The sequence below is a fragment of the Monodon monoceros genome, unplaced genomic scaffold, assembly GCF_005190385.1.
Source record: "Monodon monoceros isolate NGI ecotype Baffin Bay Population unplaced genomic scaffold, NGI_Narwhal_1 Super_Scaffold_2, whole genome shotgun sequence".
NCBI classification, from domain to species: Eukaryota; Metazoa; Chordata; class Mammalia; order Artiodactyla; family Monodontidae; genus Monodon; species Monodon monoceros.
The window spans coordinates 64,313,563-64,339,586 of NW_021703776.1; the positions used below are offsets into that span (position 1 = coordinate 64,313,563).

Below are 26,024 nucleotides of genomic sequence, written 5' to 3' on the forward strand. Positions count from 1 at the left end.
TTTGTGCGTGTACACACATGTGTGTATACAAGAGAGACAGGCACACATAGAGACAGTGATCGAGAAACCCAGCAAGAACTACAGACTCAGCAAGGCAGAAGGAGGGAGACAGGGCACCCCGCATTCTCCTGACTCCTCAAGCATCCGGGAGTTTGTTTCTTTTATTCACCAGTTTGGAGGCCATCACCCTGCCAAAATCACATCCCCAGTGAAAACCCTGCAGCAAACACAGGGAGAGAATGATCAAAGACAGTATCAAAGGGCCTGCGACAGCCCTACCTCTGAAGTGAGAGTCCGGAGCGTTTTATTGGAAGACATCCAGCCGTGGCAGGGGCTGACCTGAGAGCAGGAAAACACTGATTACAGAAGAACAGTGCTGGTTGTGGGAACATAGCTTTGGAACAAGTCAGTGTGAGCTCACCTGGAGACAGCTCAGGAAGGAGTAGAGATGCGCGTAGGTCACGTCCTTGTTCAGCTGGCCTGGAAAACAGAGAGGTCTGGCATGTTGCATTCACTCAGATATAGCAGCCGCCTAGGGACCCTGGTGGGTGAGCCTGCCTCTCTTGCAGAAGGCTGGCGCCTCAAGGGACCTGCCCTGGCTATGCATTTAGCATCGCTCTTGAAGATGCCTGTGCTTTCCTTCTTTCTGAGCCCCCTAGAAATTCAGACCTGGGGTTGGGGAGCGGCCCCAAGGAGTTTACTCCTCTCTCGAGCTCTTCGCACGGGCTCGGGCAGGGTGTGAGGGGCCTGACCTTATCTGGACCCCGGGTAGAGGGATTCAGGGCACCGTATGGACCAGAACACCACTAACAAAGGACTGGCAGAGCAGTGGCTTTCTCCTGGCAATGGTATGAAACGCCAAGTCCCTGTGGGGTCCAGGGAGCATGGAAGGTGGGAGTTGACCAAATCCTCCTCCTTTTGTGTTTATGAAACACTCAGGTCTGGCCCGATCATCCCATGCTGAGGACCTGGCGGGACTCTGGAGGGTCTGAAGTTCTGACCACGCACTGTCCTGCAGTTTGGTGAACTGAAGTTTTCCACAAGTGCTTGTGTGGCTATCGGACTGGGGAGGCTGGCACGTTCGTTCTATCCCTTCACGGCCCAGCGGTTATCTTATTTGAGCCGTCATTAGTAGATAGGCTCTATATCTTTGGTGCAGGTTAAAGAAGTACACACGCATGAAGTGGTAAAGGCCAAATGTGAGTTCATGCAGAGCCTTTCCAAATATCAGCTGTGGACCCAGAATCTGGGGGCGTTATTTATTCTCTCTTCTCACCTCCCACCACCGCCCCTTCTACCACACTGTGCGCCCCACCCCCGAACCCAGGCAATTCAAGTTTCATGCTGTGGCTGAGACACAAAATCCAGGTTCTCCCAAATCTCAGGGGTGAATGACCGATGTCCTATCCATTAACACTTCCCTCACGCTTGAAAAAATAAAGGAAAATAATAGGGCCTATCTCGGAGCGAAGAGAAAGATTGAAGGTGATAGAACACAGTCTTATTTTTCACTTATACCTCAGATCAGTTAGACTGAAAGATAGATTCAATTTTCTTGTCATAGAGGAAAAATATATTATCTCCCTGTGTGGGTGAGTGAATCCCAGGACTGGAAAACCGCAGGCTCATTATCGCCATTAAAGTCACAGTGACATGCTGGGTCTTCTCTGTGCTCCAAAGGTGTCTGCATTTTCACATTTTAGATGAATCCCAAGCCACTGGCTTCTGTCTTCACTTTCATTTTATGGGCTCCACATGGAGCTCTGAGCTCCATGATCCATCTTTCTCCAAGATCCTGCTTTCCATCACAGAGGCTGCTTTCCCTCTATTTTTTTTTTTTTTTTTTTTGGTGTGTGCTTTTGTAATTTACCTCCTTTCTGTATGTGTCCCTGCCTGTCTCAGTCCAGCCCAGCTGCAGTGACTGACACCTTCAACCTGCGTTCCCCACCCTCAATCCTCCACTTGCCCAGAGGACTTGGCCCTCGCCCCCTGCTGAGCGGCAGCCTTCCCTCTGCCATCTTGTTTCTTTGTTGGGACGGGAGGGCCTTGTAATAAGCCTTAGGGAGCTTGGCTGGGGCCCTGACACCCTGCTTTGCCCTGACTCTCACCTGGTGGCCTCTCTCTTTTCCCTGCCCAGTGGATGAAGTGTCTTCAACCTGCTGGAGGTGGCACCTCATGCCTGACCGTAAATAACACTCCTGCACCCTCTCCCTCCCCACCTGCAAGACTGGACTGCTCTGATATCCAGGGGGACTGGAGTTTATCCTGCCCCTGGATACTGGAAGCTCATCTGCTGGCTCCTCTTTGGGGGCTAAGCTGAGCCATAGCCTCGTTGCGTCCCAGCTTACTCCCCTCTTCCTACTGTCTTACTGCTGAGGTCCCAGAACACGCTAGGATGAGACCACAAGGCATATCCTCCTTCTGGACCATCCCTGGCCCCTCCCCTTCATGTCCTTGCTCTTCTGGCACTGGCTCTAATTGGACCAGGTTGATGGAGGGGAAATTCTTAGGTGAGTAGGTGGGTCTGTGGACAGGATAAGCACGCATTAGCTGTAGTTAGAAGAAAACTGGGAAAGGTATAATGGGTTGGTTTCCCTTCTCTCTGGTATTTCTGCCTATTAAAGGTCAGGGTGTCCCTGGGGCTCGTCATGTGGAAGGTTGGCTGGGAGTGCCTGTGATGGGTTTATGACGAGGAGGGAAAACGGTTCTTATGCTTTTCTCCACTGATTGGAACTGTCAGTTAGTTATTCGCTCTTTCTCTTTATGTATGACTTTTTATCCTTGTTACTTTAACGGTATTCTTCCATATCGAGAAGCCCTGGTATAAAGACTCATCCTACCTACATGTTGTACCTATGTGCAAAGAGGTGGTGTCTGTGACTCCCTGGTTAGAAAGTGAGTCTGGTGAAGAAAGGTGGTCATGAATGCCCAGGACAGGGGCAGAGGGCTGTCCCACAGTGGCCAGGAACCAGCAGTGTGTGTGTGTGTAAGGGGTGGGAGCCTGTGGGTTGGCCCAGTTGATACCATATGCTCCCTCTGAAGATCAAAGGGATCTACCCCAGCTCCCATAGTAGCAGCTCGAGTCTCAGTCATGTGTATGTTCTTTAGGGCAGAGTCTTTGGCATTTATTTAACACTGGGACCACAGTTGAAATTTTAGCTACCGTAAGAGCTTAGTGCTAACAAAGATCAGCCACACCTTCATGAAATACCATCTGAGTGTATTAAACCTTGGTAAAACCACATTAATTTAGACAGGGAGGAAGCCAGTAATAAAATTGAAGGTATACTACAAGGTATTTTAAAATACATTAGGTTTCAAGTTTAAGAGTAATTGGGACAAAACGGAGTTTTTGCACCTATTTTGTGGCAGAGGCCCTTCAAAGAAGGCTGACTCGCAGTCTTATTTGTAGCCAGCGCTCCCAGATTTCTTGATCATAGTCTAACCCTTTGGATAGCTCCCTGAATGCATATGGCTTAGAGAAGTGTCGTTGGCCCTCGGTAATTTCACTGTCAGGATCTATATACTATTTGTCCTTTCCTTAGAGGACAAGGACTTCATCTTAGCATCATTTTTACCCTCAAAGCACATAATAGTTATCTCAGACATATTAATGGAAAGATTGCCTTCCTTATAGACTGTGCCTGAGAGGACTCATCCCTGATCAAACATAAACTTACTTGAAAGATCTATGAATGTATAATCCTAATGTGTGAGACTTACTTTCTGGTAATTCCTCAAAAAGACAAAACATTCTCACCAGGAATTTTAACTGCTGGTAGAGCCTGTGGGGCTGTCACAGCCCTTGGCGGTCAGGCAGTGACTGGGTCGTGACTCACAGACAAGGCTAAGAGGAATGATGTTAGCCCCTTCCTCCCCAGCAGGAGTCAGCAAGACACCCATTCTTGTTGTGGGCCTCCACTGCCTGCAGGTCTGATGCTGTGGCATTTGACCTTCTCTTTCCTGAATAGTCAGGCTGAATTCCCACCTGTTTACTGAGGCAGCAGGGAACATCATCACTGACTCAGGGCTTCTCCCCTGACCCTTTTGCTCCCTGGCCTCTTTCTTAATCCTTAAGGGGTGGCCAAAGTCAAGTCTACGGGTTATCATCATCATGTTTCTTGGCTCAGAGGCAGAATAAGTGGAAACCCCCTTTTATTTGCTTGCCCCACCCTTAGCACGGTGCCCCAGGAACCAGACTCAGGTGTGTGGCTATTGATTAAAATGAGATCCACCTTAACCTGGGCAAAGCAACCAAGCCTTGAGGCTGAGCTAGCATTAACCTGCTTCACTGCCGGTTCCTGTCTGTGGGAACGAAGATTCAAAGATTGGATGTGGAGCAGGGCAGAACGGAGGCAATGAGAGGGCAGCAGCCCCCTGTTCAAGCTTCTCACCTTATGTGAGTTAGGAGCCTGCCAGAGGACGAATGAGGACGCTGGGTAAATCCCACCTACTTCCCCAGTCTGTTTAGGAAGGACCCTGATGCTTCGTTGAGGAATTTATGATTTATTTCTCATGGCAACCAGGCAGCAGGGATAATTTAGGATGTGAATAATAACTGAAAAACATTCAACAAATTTTAGGTGGTTATAACTCTCTCCCTAGCTGGGTTCCCCCTACCTCCAAACTAGAGTTGTTTATATAGAACACACTTGTTCCACCTTTTGCTCTTGTGCTGTGAAGTGCTAGTCTAGATCAGCGGCTGGAGGGAGGCCATCTGAGGATAACGCAAAGCCTAGAGCAGGGTTTCTCAACCTTGGTGCTATCGACATTCTCAGTTGTAGGGCGCTGTCCTGTGCATTGTAGGATGTTTAGGAACATTCCTGGATTCTACCCCTTGGATGCTAGTAGCACTCCATCTCCAGGGGTGATATGATAATGGGTGGGTGGGTTGCCCCTGGATGAGAACCACTGGCCAAGAGAATCCACCAAGTGATTGATGAGTCCCCTGATCAATCACCCTTTTCCTTCCCTTGCTCTCTTCCAAATTACACGGAGTCATTTTTACATACTATGGTTGAGTCAAGGGAATGGCCTGGCATATCTGAGAAAATTTATGGAGGCAGTCTAACCGCAGTTCATGGGAAGGGAATGGGATTTAAAGTCAGAAAACCCAAAGTCAAGTCCCTATTGGTGCGACAGAGTAAATTGGGAGCACATCTCCCCTACTCCCAACTCCCCTTCCCCAAGCATTTCTTAGCATGGGAGAAATCTAGGAGTCTGAGAACATCTGTTGGGGGAACTGAACTTTTCATCCCCAAATGGCTCAAAGAGACATGATCAGCCCAAGTGGTTGTCCTTCACATGTCCAAGGCAGCCCAGAATGGAGTCAAGTTCACTGTGTGATCATGTTATCATTTCTAAAGGGCGTGGTCAAAGCCGTGTGAATAGGAGGAACATGCTTTCCTCATGAGAGGCTGGACAGTGTTTCCTTGGAATAATAACATTTGTGGCACATTTCATAATTGAAGAGGAAAATGACTTCAGTCGCATCGGTGGGAAGCCTGGAATGTGGACATATTCCATTGTTGCCCAGTGAAGGGACCGCAGTGAAGGGGTCAGAGCCCTTTGAGAGCTGGTTAAAGGGTCCCTGCTCTTATGTGGGGCGGTGTAGAACTTCCTGCGGGAGCTGGTAGGGAGGTTGGCTTAAACAGGAACTACAGGAGGAGGACAAGAGGGGATTGAAAAGACACAAGGATGTTATGTATGCAAGGGAAAGCTCTCCACCTCTACCCACTAAGGAGGGCGCAAAGGAAGGAGTTTCAGGTCTTCCCCCTCTGAACTGCTCACCTGACTCATAAGGAACTGCTTGGACCTCCAGGACACTGTAGCACCTGGGCACTGTCGCTTGGGTTGGTCTAAGGAGGTGGCTATGGCAATACCAGGGAAAGGGCAGCCCCTTTCCATGAGAGACTGACACAGGTGCTGTCGATATGGGGCTGAGGGGATGGTCCCCAGGCCCCTGCTTGTAGATGCCTGTCAGAGAGGCCTGAGGCCAGCACTGCCCATCCTCCCTCCCTGCTTAATTTTCTGTAGTAACACTTATCATCCTTTGGAGTCTTTCTCCCACTGTAACATAAGCCTATGTTGGCAGAGATTTTTGACTATTATGTTCACTGATGGTTACACAGTGCCTAGAACAGGGCCTGGCATATAATAAGTATTTTTGGAAGGACATTCTTCCCTGAAACACAGAAAGAGAGCCCTGCTACACCCAGCTTGCATATACAATAAGCTGTGCAACATTTGGCAAGCTACACAACTTCTCTGAGCCTTAGGTTTTTCATCTATCAAATGGAATTAATAGAAACATTTATCTCACAGAATTGTTTTAAGGATCAGCATGGCAGCCCTTCCCAAGGTGAATTACTACTACTTTCACAATGTTTGTGAAGCATCTGGCATGCTAGAGATTCTATTAGAAATTTCTTGGAACTTTAAAGCATTTCAGAGCCAAGGACTCCAAGAGAGTGTAGAAGCAGGGAGCAAGCCCTCTGGAGGACCCTGTTCTACAGAACTCTAACTGGCCACCAGGGTGCACAGACGGCATTAGAATCCTGGACACTAGGGGGCACTCACCACTGAGGTTTGGAGAAATCCTTCCCTTTGTCTCCTTCCTATCTCTTGTTTGGGCTTCACTGGCTCCTTCTAGATTTCACCTTCAGTGAAGGAGTTTTAAACTCTTACCTTTCAGTTTGTCCTAATTCTTTGCCAAATACATCTGCCCTTTCTGACTTTGGATCTGGTTCTGGCCACCTTTGGATACTGACTTTTTAGATCCTGTACCTGGGTGCTCTTCCCTTCATCGTTCTGGTGGCATTTTAGGTGTATTCCTATATGGTTTGAACTACATATATTTGAACTACGAATACATTGACATTGTTAAAGAGTAAAAACATCTTCAAACTGATACCGAGAGGATGATATCTGCTGTGCAAATTATCCCAGAGAAAGGTTCCATCTGGTAAGCCATATAAAATAACATGGCTGCCATTTGGCAGGTGAGAATCTAGATACTGCAGAGTCTCCATGACCTTTGAGTACAATTTTTCAGGAGTGGTCATTCCTGGGACGGGATCAATCTTCCTGTTCACAAAAGAAACAGAAAATATCTTAGTATATTACAGGATAAATGCATGCAAATATAAGACCCACCCCCCAAACACACACACACACACACACACACACACACACACAGAGTAGTTATTGGTGTTATTTGAAAAATATTTCTGGTTTCTGGACTCCCTTGTGGTTGGGTGGGCCAGGTCTGGCCTATGAGTTGTGAGCAGAAGTGACATGTGTCATGTTTGGTTGTATGAGAGCCTCCAGGATGCTGTTTCTCTTTGCCATGAGTCTGAGCAATGTTCTAGAAAGCAGCTTCTTCACCAATCTGAGTCCTGGAACACAGCTCCATGGTGATCCCTGATGGACAATGTAGTGCGAGTGAATAAATATTTATTGCTTTATGCTACTAAGATTTTAGGGGCTGTTTGTTCCTGCAGCATAATTTCACCTATCCTGACTGTGACACACAGTTAATAGAATCAAAGGGGTCTGGTATTGCTTATTATTTGTTTGACACTTTGAGCTCTGCAACTTGGTCTTTAAAACTTTTCACATATATAACAGTAAGGGAGACGAAATTTCACTGAGAAATGAAGTGACATTATGTGTCCACATTACATCTTTCCATCCTACAATGAATTTGAACTTTCATGAATTTCCTGATAGACTGCTATTCCAGGCTATACCCCTGCAACAATATCTGTCAACAGATAATTCCAATTTGCATCACTGCCTTTCTCTATATAGAAGTGCGTGTGCTCTATAGAGGATATATGAAATTTTAAATTATATTTTTATCTTCTTGTTCCACAAAATTAGTGAAAACAGAAAAAGGAAGTGCTGAAAGTAGTTATAAGAGCACGGTCCTAAAATCAAAGAATTTAAGACAAAGATGTAAATCATAAGCGAAAGTAGCAAATCTTTAGCTTCAATTAGACATTTACTGAATTTAAGCGGCTTGTCTTATTTTCATTTGGTTTGGAAAAGAACAAAAGTGAGGATTGTACAAAATACTAGAAACACATCATTGAAAGTTCCATTTAAATCTCCCTCCCTTCCTTCTTTCCTTCCTTCCTTCCTTCCTTCCATCCTTCCTTCCTTTCTTCCTTCCTCCTTTCCTTTCCCCTTCCTTCCTTTCTTCCTTCCCTCTTCCTTCCTTCCTCCTTTCTTTCTTGTTATCTTTAAAAGGCAAGGTATACACCTAGAGACTGTCATACAGAGTGAAGTAAGCCAGAAAGAGAAAAACAAATATCGTATATTAACACATATATGTGGAATCTAGAAAAATGGGATAGATGAGCCAGTTTGCAAGGCAGAAATAGAGACACAGATGTAGAGAACAAATGTATGGACACCAAGGGGGGAAAGCGGGGGTGATGATGGTGGTGGTGGGATGAATTGGGAGATTGGGGTTGACATATATACACTAATATGTATAAAATAGATAACTAATAAGAACCTGCTGTATAAAAAATAAATAAATAAAATAAAATTCAAGAAACAAAAAAACATGGCTTCCCTGGTGGCGCAGTGGTTGAGAGTCCGCCTGTCGATGCAGGGGACACGGGTGCGTGCCCCGGTCCGGGAAGATCCCACATGCCGCGGAGCGGCTGGGCCCGTGAGCCATGGCCACTGAGCCAGCGCGTCCGGAGCCTGTGCTCAGCAACGGGAGAGGCCACAATAGTGAGAGGCCCGTGTACCGCAAAAAAAAAAACAAAACCAAAACAAAACAAACAAACAAAAAAAGATTTAAGGGAATAAAGAAAACTAAGGAGTGGTTAATTAATTTACATAATAGCATTTCAGAGTGCAATGATAAAGACTATCACACTGAAGCCCAGAACCTAAGTGACTGACAAGCTTAACATAATACTAACATACTTTCTATTGAACTATTTAATACAACCTTTCCTCCTTCCCTGCCATTAAAACACACTTTGATGACTCTTATCTACTACAGAATGAAATTCAAACTCTGCGGCTTAGCACTGAGACCCTCTACTGTCTGCTCTTCCCTATGTCTCATTTCTTTTGCTTCTCCCAGGACAGGATGAACTGTTAATGCCAGTGTTTGTAGATGACCACACCTCATGTTACCCATTTTCTTTATTTTTGAAACTGCTACCTGGCCAAATGCTCAGTACTGTGAACTATACTAGTAGTTGTAGTAGGTAAACTACACTCCATGTAGGCAGGGATTTTGTTTTGCTCATTGCTGTATTTCTAGTGCTTGGAGCAGAATATTGCACGTAGTAACTATGTGTTGAATAAATGATTAAAGGATTGAATCAATAAACGTAAATACAGGGAAAAAAAGGCAAGGTATAAATAGGGATTCTAGAATATTTTTTGGCTTTAATATGTAAGTCTATTATTGTTCATTTTTTGCACCGTTGACTTTTGTACAAGCCTTCAGGAACATATCAAATTTGAATTAAGATGCTAACCTGCATTAACCTGGGAGTTGAAAATAGAATTCTCTTTAGGCTTTAAACTGCCTGTTGTTAACCTAAATGGAATCATGCTATAAGTTATTTTCTATTTTAAGTCCTTAAAATTCCAGATTTACCTAATGATCCTGGAGTGGATTGAATAGCCTCCCTCAGAATGTGATCTTATTTGGAAACAGGGTCTCTGCAGATGTAATCAGTTAAGATGAGGCCATACTGGAGTAGGTTGGGCCTTAAATACAATGACTAGTGTCCTTTTAAGAAGAGCAGAGACCCACACACATAGGGAAGAAGGCCATGTGAAGCTGGAAGTGGAAATTGAAGTTATGGTGCCACAAGCAAGGAATGCTGAGGAATGCAGGGAGCCACTAGAAGGATGAAAAGACAGGAAGGATTTCCCCGAGACACTTCAGAGGGAGCATGGCCCTGCTGACACCTTGATTTTGGACTTCTAGCCTCCAACACTGTGAAAGAGTATATTTTTGTTTTTTGAACTCACCCAGTTTGTGATATTTTGTCACTGCAGCCCTAGGGAGTTTGATACAGCTTCCAAACCAGAAAAAGCAAGTTCATTACTCACAAGCTGGACCCGAGAAACAAGAGACATGGGAAGAGGAGACAGAAAGAAGCCCCTAGGGGTATCCACTATTGTCACTTTTAAGGGAGCTGTTCTTATATGGAAATTGGTGTTGTCATTTTGGAAGGAATTTTTCAGAATGTATCAAAACTTGACGTTGGTTTAACTTTTGACCTTGACATTTCTCTCTTGGGAAGTTGTCCTATCATAACATTTCCACAAATGTGCAAAAATGTACATACAAGTATGACAACATTTCTTGGAATAGAATAAAATTGGGAAAAGCTAAAAAGCCTGGCTATATAAATTATAGTAGATCCATGCAGTAAACCTCTATACAGCCATTAAAAAGAATGAAGTTACTAGATATAGGTGATGGTTGCACAACATTTTGAATGTACTCAATGCTACTGAATCGTTCACTTTAAAATGCTTAATTTTACATTATGTGAATTTCACCTCAATAAAACAAAATTTTTTTTAAAGAATAATCTGTATGTCTTAGCATGGAAAAGACTGCTAAAAAGTATTGTTGAGCGAAGAGAACAAATTACAGAGCAGTGAGCATAATATTATTTTATTTCAATGAATATTAATCAGTCTGTAAATTAGAACTTACATAGAAAAAAATCTGGCTGCAAATACAGGAAACATCTCTATTGGTTAGCTCTAAGCAGTGGTGGTGGGGCGGTAGGGAGTGATTCTGGAGAAACTTTCACTTCCTAGACCTGTATTATTTGAACTTCTCACAACACATGTTATTTTGTAATCAGAGAAACAGTCAAAATGAAAGGGGTTCTCATATCATTTTTATTCTTTCTAAAATGAGGAAGAAAGCTAAATATTAATGGGAGGGGCAGAAAACATTGTAATTTTATGTCATTTCCCCTCCACCTATGTCACTTAGTGAAATAAAATGACTTTTCGCATTGTTGCTGTCCAGAGGGTGACAGGCTGACCATGGGTGTGAAGGTCACACGGGCCAGGTTGTGAGGGGCAATATGTCGCTGCACAGAGGAAAAGGTGGAGCAAATCTGACGTTCGGGGCGTTCGGTGTGGTTGGTGTATGTGCTTCTGCACTGGGTCATGAGTTCCTTGGACTTTCTGAGAGAGAGAAAGAGAGATCGGAGGAAAGAGAAAGAACTGTCCCCTTGTACAAAACCCCAGCATGTAGAATAAAATGCTATATTCATGTTTTTCATTACTTTGGGGAAAATTATACGACGTTATGAATAAGAAGCTCTCCAGCCTGCATAAAAAGCACTCAGAAGGATTTGAGAATAAGTTGCCTACCTACTAGGGGCCAAAGGTTGGTTAAGGCTTTGGCTTGACTTGCAGATGCACAGAAGCCCTAGAAGGACCCCAGTTTGTGAAGGGGATTCAGGCTGCCTTGTGCGTTTGTTCAGACCAGGAGAACGAGGTTCAGAGTAAGTAGGTTTTGTCTTCACTGTGTGTTTGGAGTGTGACAGCAGGGGTGAAACAAAGCAAGTTGGGTGTCTATATCCTGTCTTCTGTCATTGGTAAAGCTAGAATGCACGGCTATTAACTTTTGCCTTGGCATCTCAGGGTTTTTTTTTTTTCTTCTGCTGATACAACAACACTTTGGCACAAAGCAATGATGCTGAGCTAAGACTCTCCAACCACCTAAAGGCAAGATGAGTTAAGATGGAGTAAACTCTCCCATACTCCCTATTTAATGATTATTTTTTAGTTAGAGACACAACCCTGATGATAAACAAAGAATCTCAGCTAATTTGCATTTGTGAAAGGGCACCTCACAAATTAAGCAAGCATCACCAAAATGGCTAATTGCTAAGCGAAATCAGAATGTAAGCCTTGGAATATATCCAGAGAAAAGCATGGTCTGATAGGATACATGCACCCTGATGTTCATTGCAGCACCATTTACAATAGCCAAGACATGGAAGCAACATAAATGTCCATCGACAGAGGAATGGATAAAGAAGATGTGGTACATATACAATGGAATATTACTCAGCCATCAAAAAGAATGAAATAATACCATTTGTAGCAACATGGATGGACCCAGAGATTGTCATACTGAGTAAAGTAAGTCAGACAGAGAAAGAGAAATATCCTATGATATCGCTTATATGTGGAATCTAAAAAGAAATGATACAAATGAGCATATTTACAAAACAGAAACGGACACACAGGCTTAAAGAAAGAACTTATGGTTCCCGGGTGGAGGGAAGGGATAGTTAGGGAATTTGGGATTGACATGTACGCACTGCTATATTTAAAAAGGATAACCAACAAGGACCTACTGTACAGGCCCTGCTGGACCCACCTATAGCACAGGGAACTCTGCTCAATGTTATACAGCAGCCTGGATGGGAGGGGAGTCTGGGGGAGAAAGGATACATGTATATGTGTGGCTGAGTCGCTTTGCTGTGCCCCTGAAACTATCACAACATTGTTAATCGGCTATACTCCAATAAAAAATAAAAAGTCAAAAAAAAAAATGGAAGCCTTGGTGTTTCTGCTGGAACCTTCTCCAGTCATCTTTGCTCCGTCACGTACAGCTAGATAATTTAGATAATTTACATACACGCATCGCCAGGTAAACCCTGTAGTGTGTATAGCAAAACTAACCAATTCTTAGTTCAGGCAAGGGCAAAAGGGTCTGAGTGACAGGTGCTGGGTCACCTCCTCTGGATGCCATAGATGGTCCCTCTGACCCTGTCCCTGAAAAATTCTCAGCACACTTTGACCTGTGTACTCTTTCTCCTCCGGTGATTTTTGAGGGGACTTAGCACTAGTATTTTCGGACCAAAGAGTCCCAGTGGTTTGGGAAACACCTCCTAGGCCTGCCCTGCTGTCAAAGGCTGAATGGGCTGAGCTCAAAGTGTCTAAACCTCTTCACGCAGGTGCTCTGGAGCCCACGTCAGGTTCACTTTGCCATCCCACGTTTGCCTGCCGCGGCAGTGCCCTGCTCCCTTCCTCACACAGCGGTGAGCTCACGCTGGTCAGTCCTGGAGAGGTGAGGGGTTGAGGGTGCAGGGCTTACAGGGGAGAACTATGAAAGCCAGGTTGAGAGACGTACGCTCATTCCAGGAAAATAATGGGAGAGAAGATGGTGCCCAGCACCACGCTCTCACACGTCAGGAACACGTGGTGGGCTTGGAACAGATAAAGAGCCTCGTGTTTCGGGTGGCTCAGAGTCTGCCCCTGTCCTAATGAATTGTGCCTGATCACGCAAGGTAAGCCTCATGACTTGGGTGCAGGGCCAGACGCGATGATTTCATTACCCTGGCGGGTGTTCCAGCCAGATTTCACTGATGGCTGATGGCAGGGGTGCCCCCCTCTCAAGGAAGAAGGCAAACAGCCTCTGCAGAAAACGTTGCCCAGAACCAGAGTGAAAGCCCAGAGACCTGCTGTGGTTGAGTGCTCAGATTTCACTCACAGCTCGCTTTCGTATTTTTGAAGAATCCACGTAATAGAGGTAGCCCTTGGCTTCAGGCCCCCCAGTTGTAATCACATTATTGACCTCCCACCCAACCTCCATGAGGAGGCATCTTGACATAGACTGGGAATGGGGTGGGGTCTCAATGGGCCCACATTACCCGATGCATAGAGATCCTGGGTCCCCTAAAAGAGGATATGGCCTGGAACATGCTGGCTGGTAGAGAAGCTCATTATTCCCTTGGCTACCCACACCTTCACTGAGGAGGCTGGGAGAGAAGACTCCTCTGAGCAGCAGAGTTCTATCCATTCCCTTCTCTGCTGGTTTTCTACCCTTGACTGGATAGAATGGATTGTTTCCTGGCAGTTCAGGCTCCTTGGAGTCTGTGATCTACCAGCATCTTGACTGCTTCCTCTTAATGCAGTGCTGACTAGCTGCCCTAGGTGACAACTGAAACATCGGCATTGCAGAAAAACACTTGGGAGCCGGCGACACAGACAACCTCTGTAGGGCGGCTCTGGCTCTCTCCATTAGGTGAAAAATGTTCAATTTATAATGTCTAGGTCCACTATAAAAAATGGAACCACGTCCATTTCTGTGGCTAGTGTTAGATGCTTCTATTTTTTTTTTATACATTTCCAGTAATTACAATGTTTTTTTTCAGGGATGTTGTAATCGGATATTGGGGAAGGTTTGTCATCACCCTTTATGACTTGAGGCCATTCCCATTTATCACTGCTGCCCTTGCTACCCAAGCCTCCGCTGCTGTAGCTCACTCATACTTGCCCTATTTCCAGGAATTTTTCTCCTTCTGTATCACTCACACTCTATAGCTTTTGAAGGCAATGATAGGAAACGTCCAAAGAAGTTGGGTTAGCTTAGGCCAAATTGAGTAGAGGTACAACAAGAAAGCTAAGTTTGTCTATTTCACCTTTCTTCTTGAATTCCTGACGCTAAAAGCTATCTTGCAATCATGACCTTCATTCATTTAACAAGTATTTATTATCTACGTTTGTTTAGAGAATTGAGAAAGAAGCACATAGCTGCATTATTTTAGTAAAAGCTAGCATCGTTGTAAAAAAAAAAAAGAGAAGAGAAAAGTCCAGCAAATATCCTAAAAGTTTTTTCAGGATGGACTTATGCAATTCGTTGCTGGCTTGGGCTTTTATGAAATCACTTTGCTCATTTGGGGTAATCTCCTCCACCTCGACATTCTGGCAGATGGGGAGGTATACTTGCCATCTGTCTTTATTTTTCTAACCCCTCCACAGGACGTTGCAAAGTGGGCACTGCGGGGACATCCCACACTGCCAACTCCATTCTTTCACCCAAATGCTTGCTGCTTCTCTGCCCGGATCCCCGGCGGGGAGAGAGGCTGGCATGGGTCTCTGGCTGATGTCTGCCTGCCCTTTGGCTCCTTGGTAAAGGAAGCGCAGGACTGGGCTGGAGGGGTCTCTGCGTGTACAGCTTCTGCTGAAAAAGTGCAGTTTCAGGGATTTTGGGCTCTTGGACTAAAAGACTCTTTCTGCAGGTGCTTTTTACGCAGTATAACCAGCTTGTTCTCTGTCCCCTCCAGCGGGACAGGATCCAGAGGTTGGAGGGGCACTGGCTGATCTGACCATAGGTTTGTTCTGTTTTGTGATGGGATTGGGGGTTGAAGCTCATTGCTTCTCCATCCATAAGCTCCTTGAAATTAGGGACGGTGGCCTCTTTGCCATCATATCCCAGAGCTAGGCACACAGCTTGGCATTTCATAGGTGGTCAATACGTACGTTTAAAGAAAGCAAATAAGGCAAGTGTGGACTGCAGAAAGAGTACAGAATTTAGTCAGAGAACCCGGATGGGCTCTCAGCTTTGCTGCTCAATAACAGCAGAAGCAAGTTCCTTACCTAACCTTGCTGAATCCCAATTTCCTCATTTGTAAAATGGGACAATCACATTTGCTTCTTAGGGCTGCTCTGGGGATGACCTGATATAGAGACTGGTGCAGCTCTTGGCTTATGGAAGGTTTTGGGGGTGTTTGCTATTTACTGCAGAGTTCCAGGTGGGTCATTACAGAGCTACCTTGGGTCCTCAGCATGTAGTCTTGGCAGACTTGGGGCTCTACGGACAGTGGTAAACCAGTCTAGGGGCTGCCAAGGCAGGACATATCAGTATCTCTGGATTGCAGTGTGGTATCTCCTGTCCTGAACTCACTTCACCGTTTAGGCCTACACCTCCTTCACCATAAGAGTTCTGGAGCTCTCATGGAGGTATCCATGAGGGCAAACACACGTTCATAATATGGAACCATGATTTTAGCACAGGCTTAGAAACTTGGTGAGTGAAGTACGAGAAAGCAAAAGGTGGGCAGTGAACAGGGTGGCCTGCTTCTAGCACCTCTTGGGTTGGAGTCCAGCTCTGCCATCAGTCGATTAATTGGGCAAGTCGTGTCACCTCTCTTGGCTTTGCTTTTCTGTTTTGCTAAAATGATGGGTGGGTGGTGACTGGGGAGTTGTTTTAGAGCTGATCTCACCTTTTTTTCTTTTTTTTCTTTTTGGCCATGATCACAGGACAGATGGCATTCACATGTGCGGCATATTCTCAGGGGTATGCACAGACTTCGAGAAGCCTTCCAAAATGTTGTGGGGGACTGAAGGCATTCAACATTTTGAAATCACTACTGATATTAGCAGTTTAGCAAAACCACTTTTTTACGACGGGCCACGGGCATAAATAGGATTGGCTGTGAATTATGCGCAGTTTCTCTGCAAAGTTCCAGGTCTATGCTGTCTCGACCACGTGGGTAAGTGAATCAGAATATGAGTGAGGAAGCTGTTCTTATGAGATAGCTGTGATTTTGCCTTATTTTATTTAAAAAGCCATGATTCTCAATCTTGGATTTTTGATTAGCACTAACGTATTTCTTGTGGTATAACTCAGAGTTGATCATGACACACTCCTTTGTTATGAATCAGAGCAAAGAATTAATGGGTCAGATATTCTTAAAGTCTTTCTGCTTTGCAGCTTGGTTTTGTTGATTTCACATGTGTCTAGGACTTGCTAAGATAGGGAAATTCAGTTCCACAGCAGGCTACTGTAATGGAGTGGATCGAGTTGAGAGGACAGGGAAACTCGGAGTCAAAGAATTTTCCAAACCTTTCTCAGTAACTCACCCGTTGCAGACATCATTTCCAATCATGGCGTATATGACAATGGCTGGTTGGTCCAACAGCTGGTTCCTAGACAAACTGAGAAACCATAGATGGAATCTGAATGTCAAACACTTGGAAGCCTATGTGTGAATCTTTGTATGACCATCTTCTTGGTAACATTTTGCTATTTTTCTTTCATTTCCATTTCCCTCTTCTTCTCTATAAATTTTAACCCACTTATCCATTAGGAAAAGACCACATAAATGCATAGAACTAAAAGAGCAGATTGAAGTCTCCCATAGGGCGACACACTACTATCTTTATAGCATGTTTCACAGAAGTTGTTATGAATAAACACAGGTGAGTTATCTGAGTTACTTGTGTCCAGACGTGTAGGACATTATTACAGCTGTGGACCTGTAGTCAACTTTGAAAAATCAAGGGTTTATCAAGGTTTCTATTCTGGACGCCCAAGGCCTTGCTTCTGAATTTTAAGTCCAATACAAGCACAAAATTGTTTTCTTGTTCATAAAGCAGGATTAAGGAGCAATACTTTGGCCAGACCTAAGTTTTACCCACTTTGTATGCATTTTTATGGACACATGTAAATTAATCACTTCCTATGGTCACTGGCCCAAGAAGTGACAACTTCCCAGTGTATGGAAAGTGACTAACAAGTTATGGATGCTCAGTGTAAGTGGTTACTGGGTAACAACAGAGAGTTTTTATTCATTTTTCAAAATAGAAACCTAACTTAAAAACAACTTCTTGTATCCCTCCCTCTTCCACTTACCTTTCTATAAATCTCTCCAGGCTTTGGGAAGATGCACCTTAAAATTAAGAAAATAATTAAAGTTAGTAACTTCAATTCAGCACAATCAGTATTAGAGCTTTTTTTTTTTTTTTGCGTTATGCGGGCCTCTCACTGCTGTGGCCCCTCCCGTTGCGGAGCACAGGCTCCAGACGCGCAGACTCAGCAGCCATGGCTCACGGGACCAGGCGCTCCGCGGCATGTGGGATCTTCCCGGACTGGGGCACGAACTCGTGTCCCCTGCATTGGCAGGCGGACTCTCAACCACTGCACCACCAGGGAAGCCCCCAGTGTGAGAGTTTGATTGATTGACTGAAATCATGGAAGAAGCATCATTGTACACTCAAAGTTCATCCAAACCATCATGCTGATGGGAATGACTTCATCCTGCAACTCTCCTTAATGGGTCTTCTGTTTGCTTGGCATTATAATTAACATAATCCTAAAATTTTTAGATTCACAGGTTTCAAGATATTTCCTAAGCATGAATGGGTACACTTTCTAGTAGATGTGAGAAAAAGGTATAAATCTATCAGCAAAGACAGAAACGACCCAAAGATTAAGGAATGAGTTGAGGGATGAGAGGTACCATAAAAAGGATTATTTGAGAACTGCCCATCTCCCTAGAAATCCCCATTTAATTGCCTGCCAGTATTCCTGCTCACTCCTGAGGCTCCTCCTGACTGGCTGGCCTGTGCAAGGTTTAGATTGTAGACTTGAAATATTTCAGCTCCTGTAGTGACATGCATAACCATCCTTCCCCCACCCTTGTTACCACCTGTCATGCATCTCCTATATGAAAATTATATTTATTGAATACTCATTTTATTATAGACACTCTGTTAAGCACTTATATTATTAGTTCATTTAGACCTTAGCACCACTGTACAAGTTAGGCATAATAATATTCCCATTTTATAGATGAGGAAACTGAAGCTCACTTAAAGTGACTTGCCCATAGCCACACAACTAATCATTCGGAGAGCTGCAATTCAAACTCAGTCCTTTCTGTGAGGCTGAGCTCTGGTTCCTTGTGTGACAGTGCTTATCTAGACTGGGTGTCTAGAAAGGGTGAACCCAAATAGGTTTAGTGTTTCTTTGTCCCTTGGAAGATAGTCTTCAGCAATTAGTGAGTAATCCTCAGATGGGTGGTACAATTCAAGGGGCAATGAAGATTTTCCTGTAACTTCCAGCTTTGGAAGCTTGTGGGGAAGGCCAGTGGGTGTTCCTGCAGATCCACATGGGAAAAAGGGCAGTGCACACCCAAGAGGAGCGTGCTGGCCCGTGTCCCCTCAAAACTGTGTGACCATGCAGGGACTGCCTGCTTTTCCACATGCAGCTAGACGCAAGCTGTATGGCCAGCACTGATGTTCTCTTGGCTGATTCAGGAATGTTATTACGATAAATGAATATCGCTTTATTTCCTCTCTTATAGTGGTAAAATATACAACACATAAACGTAACCATTTTAACCCATTTTGAGTGTGCGATTCAGTGGCGTTAAGTATCAATACATTCATATTGTTGTGCAAACATCACCACTATCCATCTCCAGAATTTTTCTGTCATCCCAAATTGAAGCCCTGTATCCATTAGAGAATACCCCTCCCACAGCCTCTGATAGCACCATTCTACTTTCTGTTGGTATAAATGTAACTATTCTGGGTGCCTCATATAGGTGGAATCATACCATATTTGCCTTTTTGTGTCTGGCTTCTTTCATTTAGCATAATGTGGTTTTTTTTTTTTGTTTTTTTTTTTTGTGATACGCGGGCCTCTCACTGTTGTGGCCTCTCCTGTTGCGGAGCACAGGCTCCGGATGCGCAGGCTCAGTGGCCATAGCTCACGGGCCCAGCCGCTCCGTGTCATGTGGGATCTTCCCAGAACGGGGCACGAACCCATGTCCCCTGCGTCGGCAGGTGGACTCTCAACCACTGCGCTACCAGGGAAGCCCAGTCCCTACTTTTTAGGTAACTGAAACTGTTGGACCATATGGTAATGCTATGGTTAATTTTTTTTTAGGAATCATCATACTGTCTTTGTTTCCTTTTTGTAGTGAGGCGGGGTAGTATTAAACATGCACACATGCATACAAGTTAAGGGCAGTCATTTCATCTCAGCATGCATGCATTCATTCACCCTCTCCATTCATTTGTTGAGCACTTGCCATGTGCCTTGCACATAGTAGGGAATTAGCAGATGAGTTGGACACAGCCTCTATACCTGAGGATTAGCATCTGTGGGGTTAGACCTATAACCAAGCACTGGTTTAATGCAACCAAACCCAGAAAACTCAATGTGATTTGAGCCTATTATCTCGGCTCAGAGACGGTGCCAGATTTCACAACACCGAGTCATAAACATAGAGACTCAAAGGATTTCTGGGTGTGAGATGGCTCCCTCTTGCTCCCAAGAGAGAAGAGAAGGAGGACAGCCATTGGGGTCCTACGGTGGCTCACTCATCTCATCGTCTGGGCCCTTCACCCAGTGCCAGTCCCAGGACTCTCATCTTCCCATTTTCAGTAAACTAATAAATCAGGAGGTGTTTAATTCTCGCTCTTTGATTTTTCTCTTAATGAGAACTGAAAACTAATGAAAGCTCAAGCCATGAGTGGGAAAAAAAATTAAAGGACCAGGTCAGGCCAGTAATTTTCCTCATTACCCAGAGTACAACTGGGAATGTGAGGTGTGGAGCACCCACAGAGCTTGAGGAAAATGGAAATGAAAACCTGTCATGGCATGCCACATGGGCAGCCCCTCTCTGGACCCACATCCCTACATCCCTCTGATGCTCAGGGCAAAGACGGCAGGCCAATGGCAACGGCTTGCGGTGGATTTGAAAGTAGCAATCACAAACATCCACCCAAGGAGAGAGGAAGTGCCCACTCTTCCTTACCCAAATGTTTATTTTTTCTGGTGGGTGTTTATAACAGGAGCCCAGAATTTTCTTTGCTCCGGAGTTGTGGCACCTTCCACGATTTCCATTTCCTTTTGGAAATCTCAGTTTTATGAGATTATGTAATGAGTTTTTGTACTTCCCATGTCACTTTCTCTTCTTAGTCCCCCTTTCCTGTTGTTCTGCTATCCCTTTGCCAGCCCCGTCATCATTTGCTGTCTCTCTCCCTCCCAAGCGCTCTTTCCTCTCTCCTCCTGTGCAGAGACTGCCTCTCGGCTGCCGATTTTGTTGCGGCTGCTGCTACTATCACAGCAAATACTTTAAAAAGTAGTTGGAACAGGAAGATGTAAGCAGGAGAGAAAGATAGCTTCCAGCCTGTGGGATGAGGCAAAACAAGGTGAGCATTTGAAGAACTGGTGCTACCCTTAAGAGGTCCATACCTGGTCTCTACAATAATAGTTCAGAGAAATGGAAAAGTTTTGACTCTGAAATAGAGACATTTAATTTATTTGTCAAGGTGGTACAATGGAGAATCTACCTGTCCCCAATTAAGAAAAGAATAGGGTCCTTATTGGCCACAAAAGTCTGAACTCTGGCTCATTCAGTCCCTTTTAAATAAGGCATAGTGCATTGCAAGTAAAGAAGCGTTTCCCATAATCTCAGCACTGGTTGTCTTTCACGAGTAAATTTCAGCTTACATTCCCACTGCTGGATCAGTGTTGACCACAGCAGCAAGTGCTTCATCTGGACATTCGAATCAACTGGTAAGACACTCTTAACGGTCTTCTAAATAAGCCTGGAATTTTTTGTTTTTGTGCCTGGCCCAGAGTAAGTGCTGTCTCAACTTCTTCATGGGGTATATTTAAGTAAAGTATAATAGGTCTTCTTAACTTAATTCATTCAGCAACATTTATGGAGTACTTACTATGTGCCAGGCATTGTAATAGATGCTGGGGACACATCAGTCAATAGGAAAGATATGGTCCCTGTTTTTGTGAGGCTTAGAGTTATTCATAAGTAACGAGCATCAAGTGTTAGGGATTCTGAGAAGCCCTGAAGAAGTGGTATTAAGCTGAGCACTGAAAGAAAAGTAGGTGCTTCTTCTCTTGAAGTCTTAAGAGAAGAACTTGGCAACTAATTCCCAATAAAATATCGGATGCTTTCTAGACACGACTCAGAAACAAATCTCTAGTTTAATGCCATCTTTGTTATAACTCTCTGAATAGGACAGGGGCAGATCCAGGTTTTGGGTTCTGAAGATTATATACTTTGGAGGACCCTCGTTAAGGAAAAGAACACAAAACACAAAAATGAGACCTGACACAAAGAGAAGCCAGAGTGCAAAGAGACACAAGTCTTAATCAATTGTGGTTAAATATCTCAAGTTGGTAAATTTTACAAATCCATATGGTTACCAGGCAAGTGAGGGGCCCTCAGGCTTCAGCATCTCTAGCCTTATAACTCTGCCTCTTGGCACTCCATAGACGTCGAGTGCAAAGCCTTGGAGCATCAGTGCTAGGTGGGACCTTTGAGAGTATGTGATCAGGTAGCCCACTTGACAGATGAGGCCCAGAGAGGGAAAGAGGCTTGCTCAAGGTCTAACAGCTAGCAATCAGCATCTCAGCTAGTAACCCATTTCAGGTACCAATTACTAGACATTAGTAATGACTGAAACAGATTATTTCAGTTCTTAAATGAGAATATGTGAATTACAAGATCTAGTTCTTATATGAGAACCTGTAAAAAGGACTTCGAGGTGCATTTTGCAACCACTGCTATAAAATTTTTTGTCAGATAGTTCCAACATCTGACATCTGTTAGTTTTCTTTTCCCATGTGAGTTGAGATTTTTCTGGTTCCTTATATGCTGAGTAATTTTGGATTCTATCCTAGGCATCTTGGATATTATAAGACTCTGAGCCTTATACTTTTGTCTTATTAGGCAATCCACCCAGTTAGGTTCAGGTGGCAAGTTCTAACTAGCCTTCTGGGAGGTTATGATTTCAATGTCAGTTCCACTCTCAAACCCTCTGTAGTGTTATTCTGATTTGTCTCATGTCTGTGCCACTGAGTGGCCATTCTGGGACCTGGGCAGTGGTCTATGTCCAAGTTGAGGTCTCAAAGTCTTTGGTATGCAATTAAGGATCAGATCTGTGCATGTGCAGCTCAAGAGGAAGCCCAGGAGTTCACACACAACTTTCTGGGATTGCTTTCCCAAGCTCCTCCCTCTCTAGGAGCTCCTCGGTCCTTTCTAGTTCCTTGGGCTCCCCTCTTTGGTCCTTAAGCCGCAACTTTCTTTCCCCCGCTCTCCTGTGCACGTCTCATAAATTAACTAGAGATGAGAGGACAGAGTGAGAAAATAAGCAATAGGGTATCTGCTCCACCCTCCTGGGAGCACAGCTCTTCTAACTGGAGGGACTGTCCCCCCACCCAGAATTCTAGACACCTCCTCACTGCTGCCCTGTCACTGCAAAGAGACCCCTTTCCCACTTCTAGAGTGAGAACTAGAGGGTTTCTTCTGATGCCATCTCTCCATGCCACTGTCCACTTCCGGGTTTGGGGCAGCATTGAGTCTAGGTTGGGAGATATCAGAGGACAACAAAATGTCAACTGCTGGTTTGGCTGTACTCCTCATTCTGGTTTGCTTCTTCAGTCGGCTACTATTTTCTTTCCAGCGTCCTCCAATACCTTTTCCATATCTTCTGTCCAGGTTTTATAGCTGCATTCAGTGGGACAGACAGGGTGGAGTCTGCTACTCCATTATACCCGGAACCAGGAACCAAATGCATTATAGAGAGTATAAATAGTTCATGAAAAATGTGGTATCATACATTGACCTAAAATCAATCTAATAATGCCATTTAACTCTAATTAGATTTTAAATAATGCAGATTTTGCTTATAAATTTAGGAAGCATTTTGAAGAGTGCGATTTGTATAATCCAGTTAAAAAATCAGCCATGAGTAATTTAAATTCCTTGTTTTCTCTAAAAATCTTTGCTTGCAATAAGCAGAAATATTCAGACTAATACACTGATCTTCAGCTCAAAATAGTAGGTACTTAATAACTGTTTGTGGTGACAATTTCTGATGGTGTTTCTACTACCAAAAATGCTTTCAAATTCACAAGCGTGGTTCTGAATTTCTGTGACAAACTAGATAAATGATTCCCCCAAACATATATTTTTAAAAGAATATAACATCCTTCCCAAAGCGGCTCTAATCTACCTCCTGGTCTCAAAACTTGACATAATTTCACAAGTAGCCTTCAGCCATGCTGAACTTCTCTCTCCTCCTTCCCTAAAGATATTTTGCCCTTGGAGCATCAATGCACTGAGTCACCATCTCCCCATGGTTTTTGGATTGCTATTTTTTTTCTGCAAGGCTCTCTGCTCAAATGTATCTTCTCTGAAGTTTTCCACTCCTTCTCCAGGCAGAGCTGTGTCTCTCATCTCCAGAGACCTCAACCTACCTCTATTTATTTTACAAGAACCATAATTTTTTCCTTCTTTGTCTCTCTTTTCTGTTTACTTATGATCTCCTTGAAGGCAGGGACTTTGTCTTGTTCACCTTTCTGTTTCTAGGAGCTATTGCAATATTGGAGAGGAAAGAGAGGGGGTGGTGGGGCAAAATCAAATGGAAAATGAGAGGAAGGGAAGTAAAAGAGAAGACCAGAGGTAAAAGGCACCTCCCAAGATGTTTTGAAACTGACAAAACCCCGGTGAGTTCCTTTAAACTATCCACGCAAGTAGCAGTGAGCTTTCCCTATGATGTCCTTTATCTCAAGTCCTAAACAAAAGGGATCGATTGAAAGGAGACCCCTTAGGACTTCTGGAGTCCTTGCCATTGACAATTACATACAAAAGTGTAAGATATTTGCTTCTGAATTTGCCCTCTGGAGGTGTGCTGATTCAAGAGGTACAGGATGAAAATCTTGATCTAACAGAAGAATAGAAAGCATACACTCTTCATATTATAATCATTGTCAGATGCCTTGCTCCTACTTGGATGAGTTGCATGGAACAAGCAGAAGCCAGGAAAGGCTGCATAAATAAGTCCTAAGAAATAGTCCCATTGGAATCAGAATGTCTCCATTCTTTAATGATTCTTTGGAATTCCAGAAAGTATTAAAAATTGGAATGATGTCCTCTAATAAAAGGAGGGAAATGTGTCCCTCTGTATAAGATGTGTCACACTGAAATGTTTCTCTTTCAAAAGTTTCTATTATAATTAAACATTGTACCTTGGAGATACTTTTGGTCTTTGAGAGATAACAAGTTTTGATGCCTGTAGCCCTGTAAGCATTTGCCCTTTAGATCAAGCATCTCAAAAATCGGTATTAAAGTCTTTCTTTGTTGTAGTAACCACACTGGATCATGGCTCCCAAACAGAAATGTCCTAGTTGTTTTGTTATAAGTAATTTCTGTCTTCTCCTGTCAACACCTTGGATTGAGACCAAATATTCTACCCAGTGGTTGGGTTCATTAAATAATTACTGAGGACCTATTTCTGTTTGGCAAAGGTGACTTCTTTGCTTCTTCTAATGCTCCGTGCCTTTAGAAAATATTGTCTTAACATTTTCATTTTGAAATGATTTCCAAAAGGTTGAAATAATTTCCAAAACTCAAAATAATTTACAAAAAGTTGCAAAAATAGAACAAAGGATTTGCACATACCCTTTCATCCAGATTCCTTAAATGTGAACATCTTTCATAATCATAGTGCAATGATCAAAATCAGGAAATTCACATTGGTACAATACGTTGTCTACACTAAAGACCTCATTCATATTTCACTATTGCCCCATTAATGACCAGGGCCAGGATCCAATTCAGGATCGCATGTGTGTAGTTTCATGTCTGTTTAGCCTCGTTTAATCTGGGCTGATTCCTTAGTCCTTCTTTGTCTCTCATGACCTTGACACTTTTGAAGGGTACTGGCCAATTATTATTATTTTTTTTTTGTGGTACGCGGGCCTCTCACTGTTGTGACCTCTCCCATTGCAGAGCACAGGCTCCGGACGTGCAGGCTCAGTGGCCATGGCTCACGGGCCCAGCCGCTCCACGGCATGTGGGACCTTCCCGGACCAGGGCACGAACCCGTGTCCCCTGCATCGGCAGGCGGACTCTCAACCACTGCGCCACCAGGGAAGCCCATGGCCAATTATTTTATAGAATGTCTTCAATTTGGGTTTGTCTTATGTTTCTTCATGATTTAATTCAGGTTATGACTGAATAGAGGCAAGAATACAGTAGCAGTTGCTCAGTTAGTTTAAGGTACAAAACATTTTTTCTTCCAATACAGAGATCTTACGGGGTGGGAGGGTGTATAAAAATAATAAGCCCTTGTATGTATAATTGAATTCAGCTAAGCCTGGATTAATACTCATTTGCAGTTTTTCTCTTCATCCTTCTTTTACTTTTTCCTTGCCTCTATCCCTTTCTGAGAGGACCGCTTTTGATAAAGAAGGCTGACACAGAATGCTGGATCAAGGTATCTAATTCTGACATTCACCTGCCTCCAGGGCAGGTACTGGCTGTCCTAGACAGCAAGATAGTGGTTTTAGCAGGTAGAATCCAAAAGGGGGACAGTATGGCATGGTGGGGAGCAGGGACAGACATGCTCTGGTGTATCTGGTAGGAGACGGACACGAGTTTAAACTCTAC

General features: G+C 44.0%; 1 protein-coding gene across 6 annotated transcripts in view; it reads right to left on the reverse strand.

The window, feature by feature from the left end:
• Window positions 1-26,024, reverse strand: part of AOAH (acyloxyacyl hydrolase) — a 171,953-nt gene that overhangs the window by 19,619 nt on the left and 126,310 nt on the right. For all 6 annotated transcript variants that reach the window (XM_029233501.1, XM_029233497.1, XM_029233500.1 and 3 more), the window contains 5 exons: window positions 17,447-17,483; window positions 16,675-16,749; window positions 6,914-7,086; window positions 422-480; window positions 280-339 (listed from right to left, as the gene is read on the reverse strand). In XM_029233501.1, coding sequence (XP_029089334.1) covers window positions 280-339; window positions 422-480; window positions 6,914-7,086; window positions 16,675-16,749; window positions 17,447-17,483 — 404 coding nt within the window. The remainder of the gene's footprint in view (window positions 1-279; window positions 340-421; window positions 481-6,913; window positions 7,087-16,674; window positions 16,750-17,446; window positions 17,484-26,024) is intronic.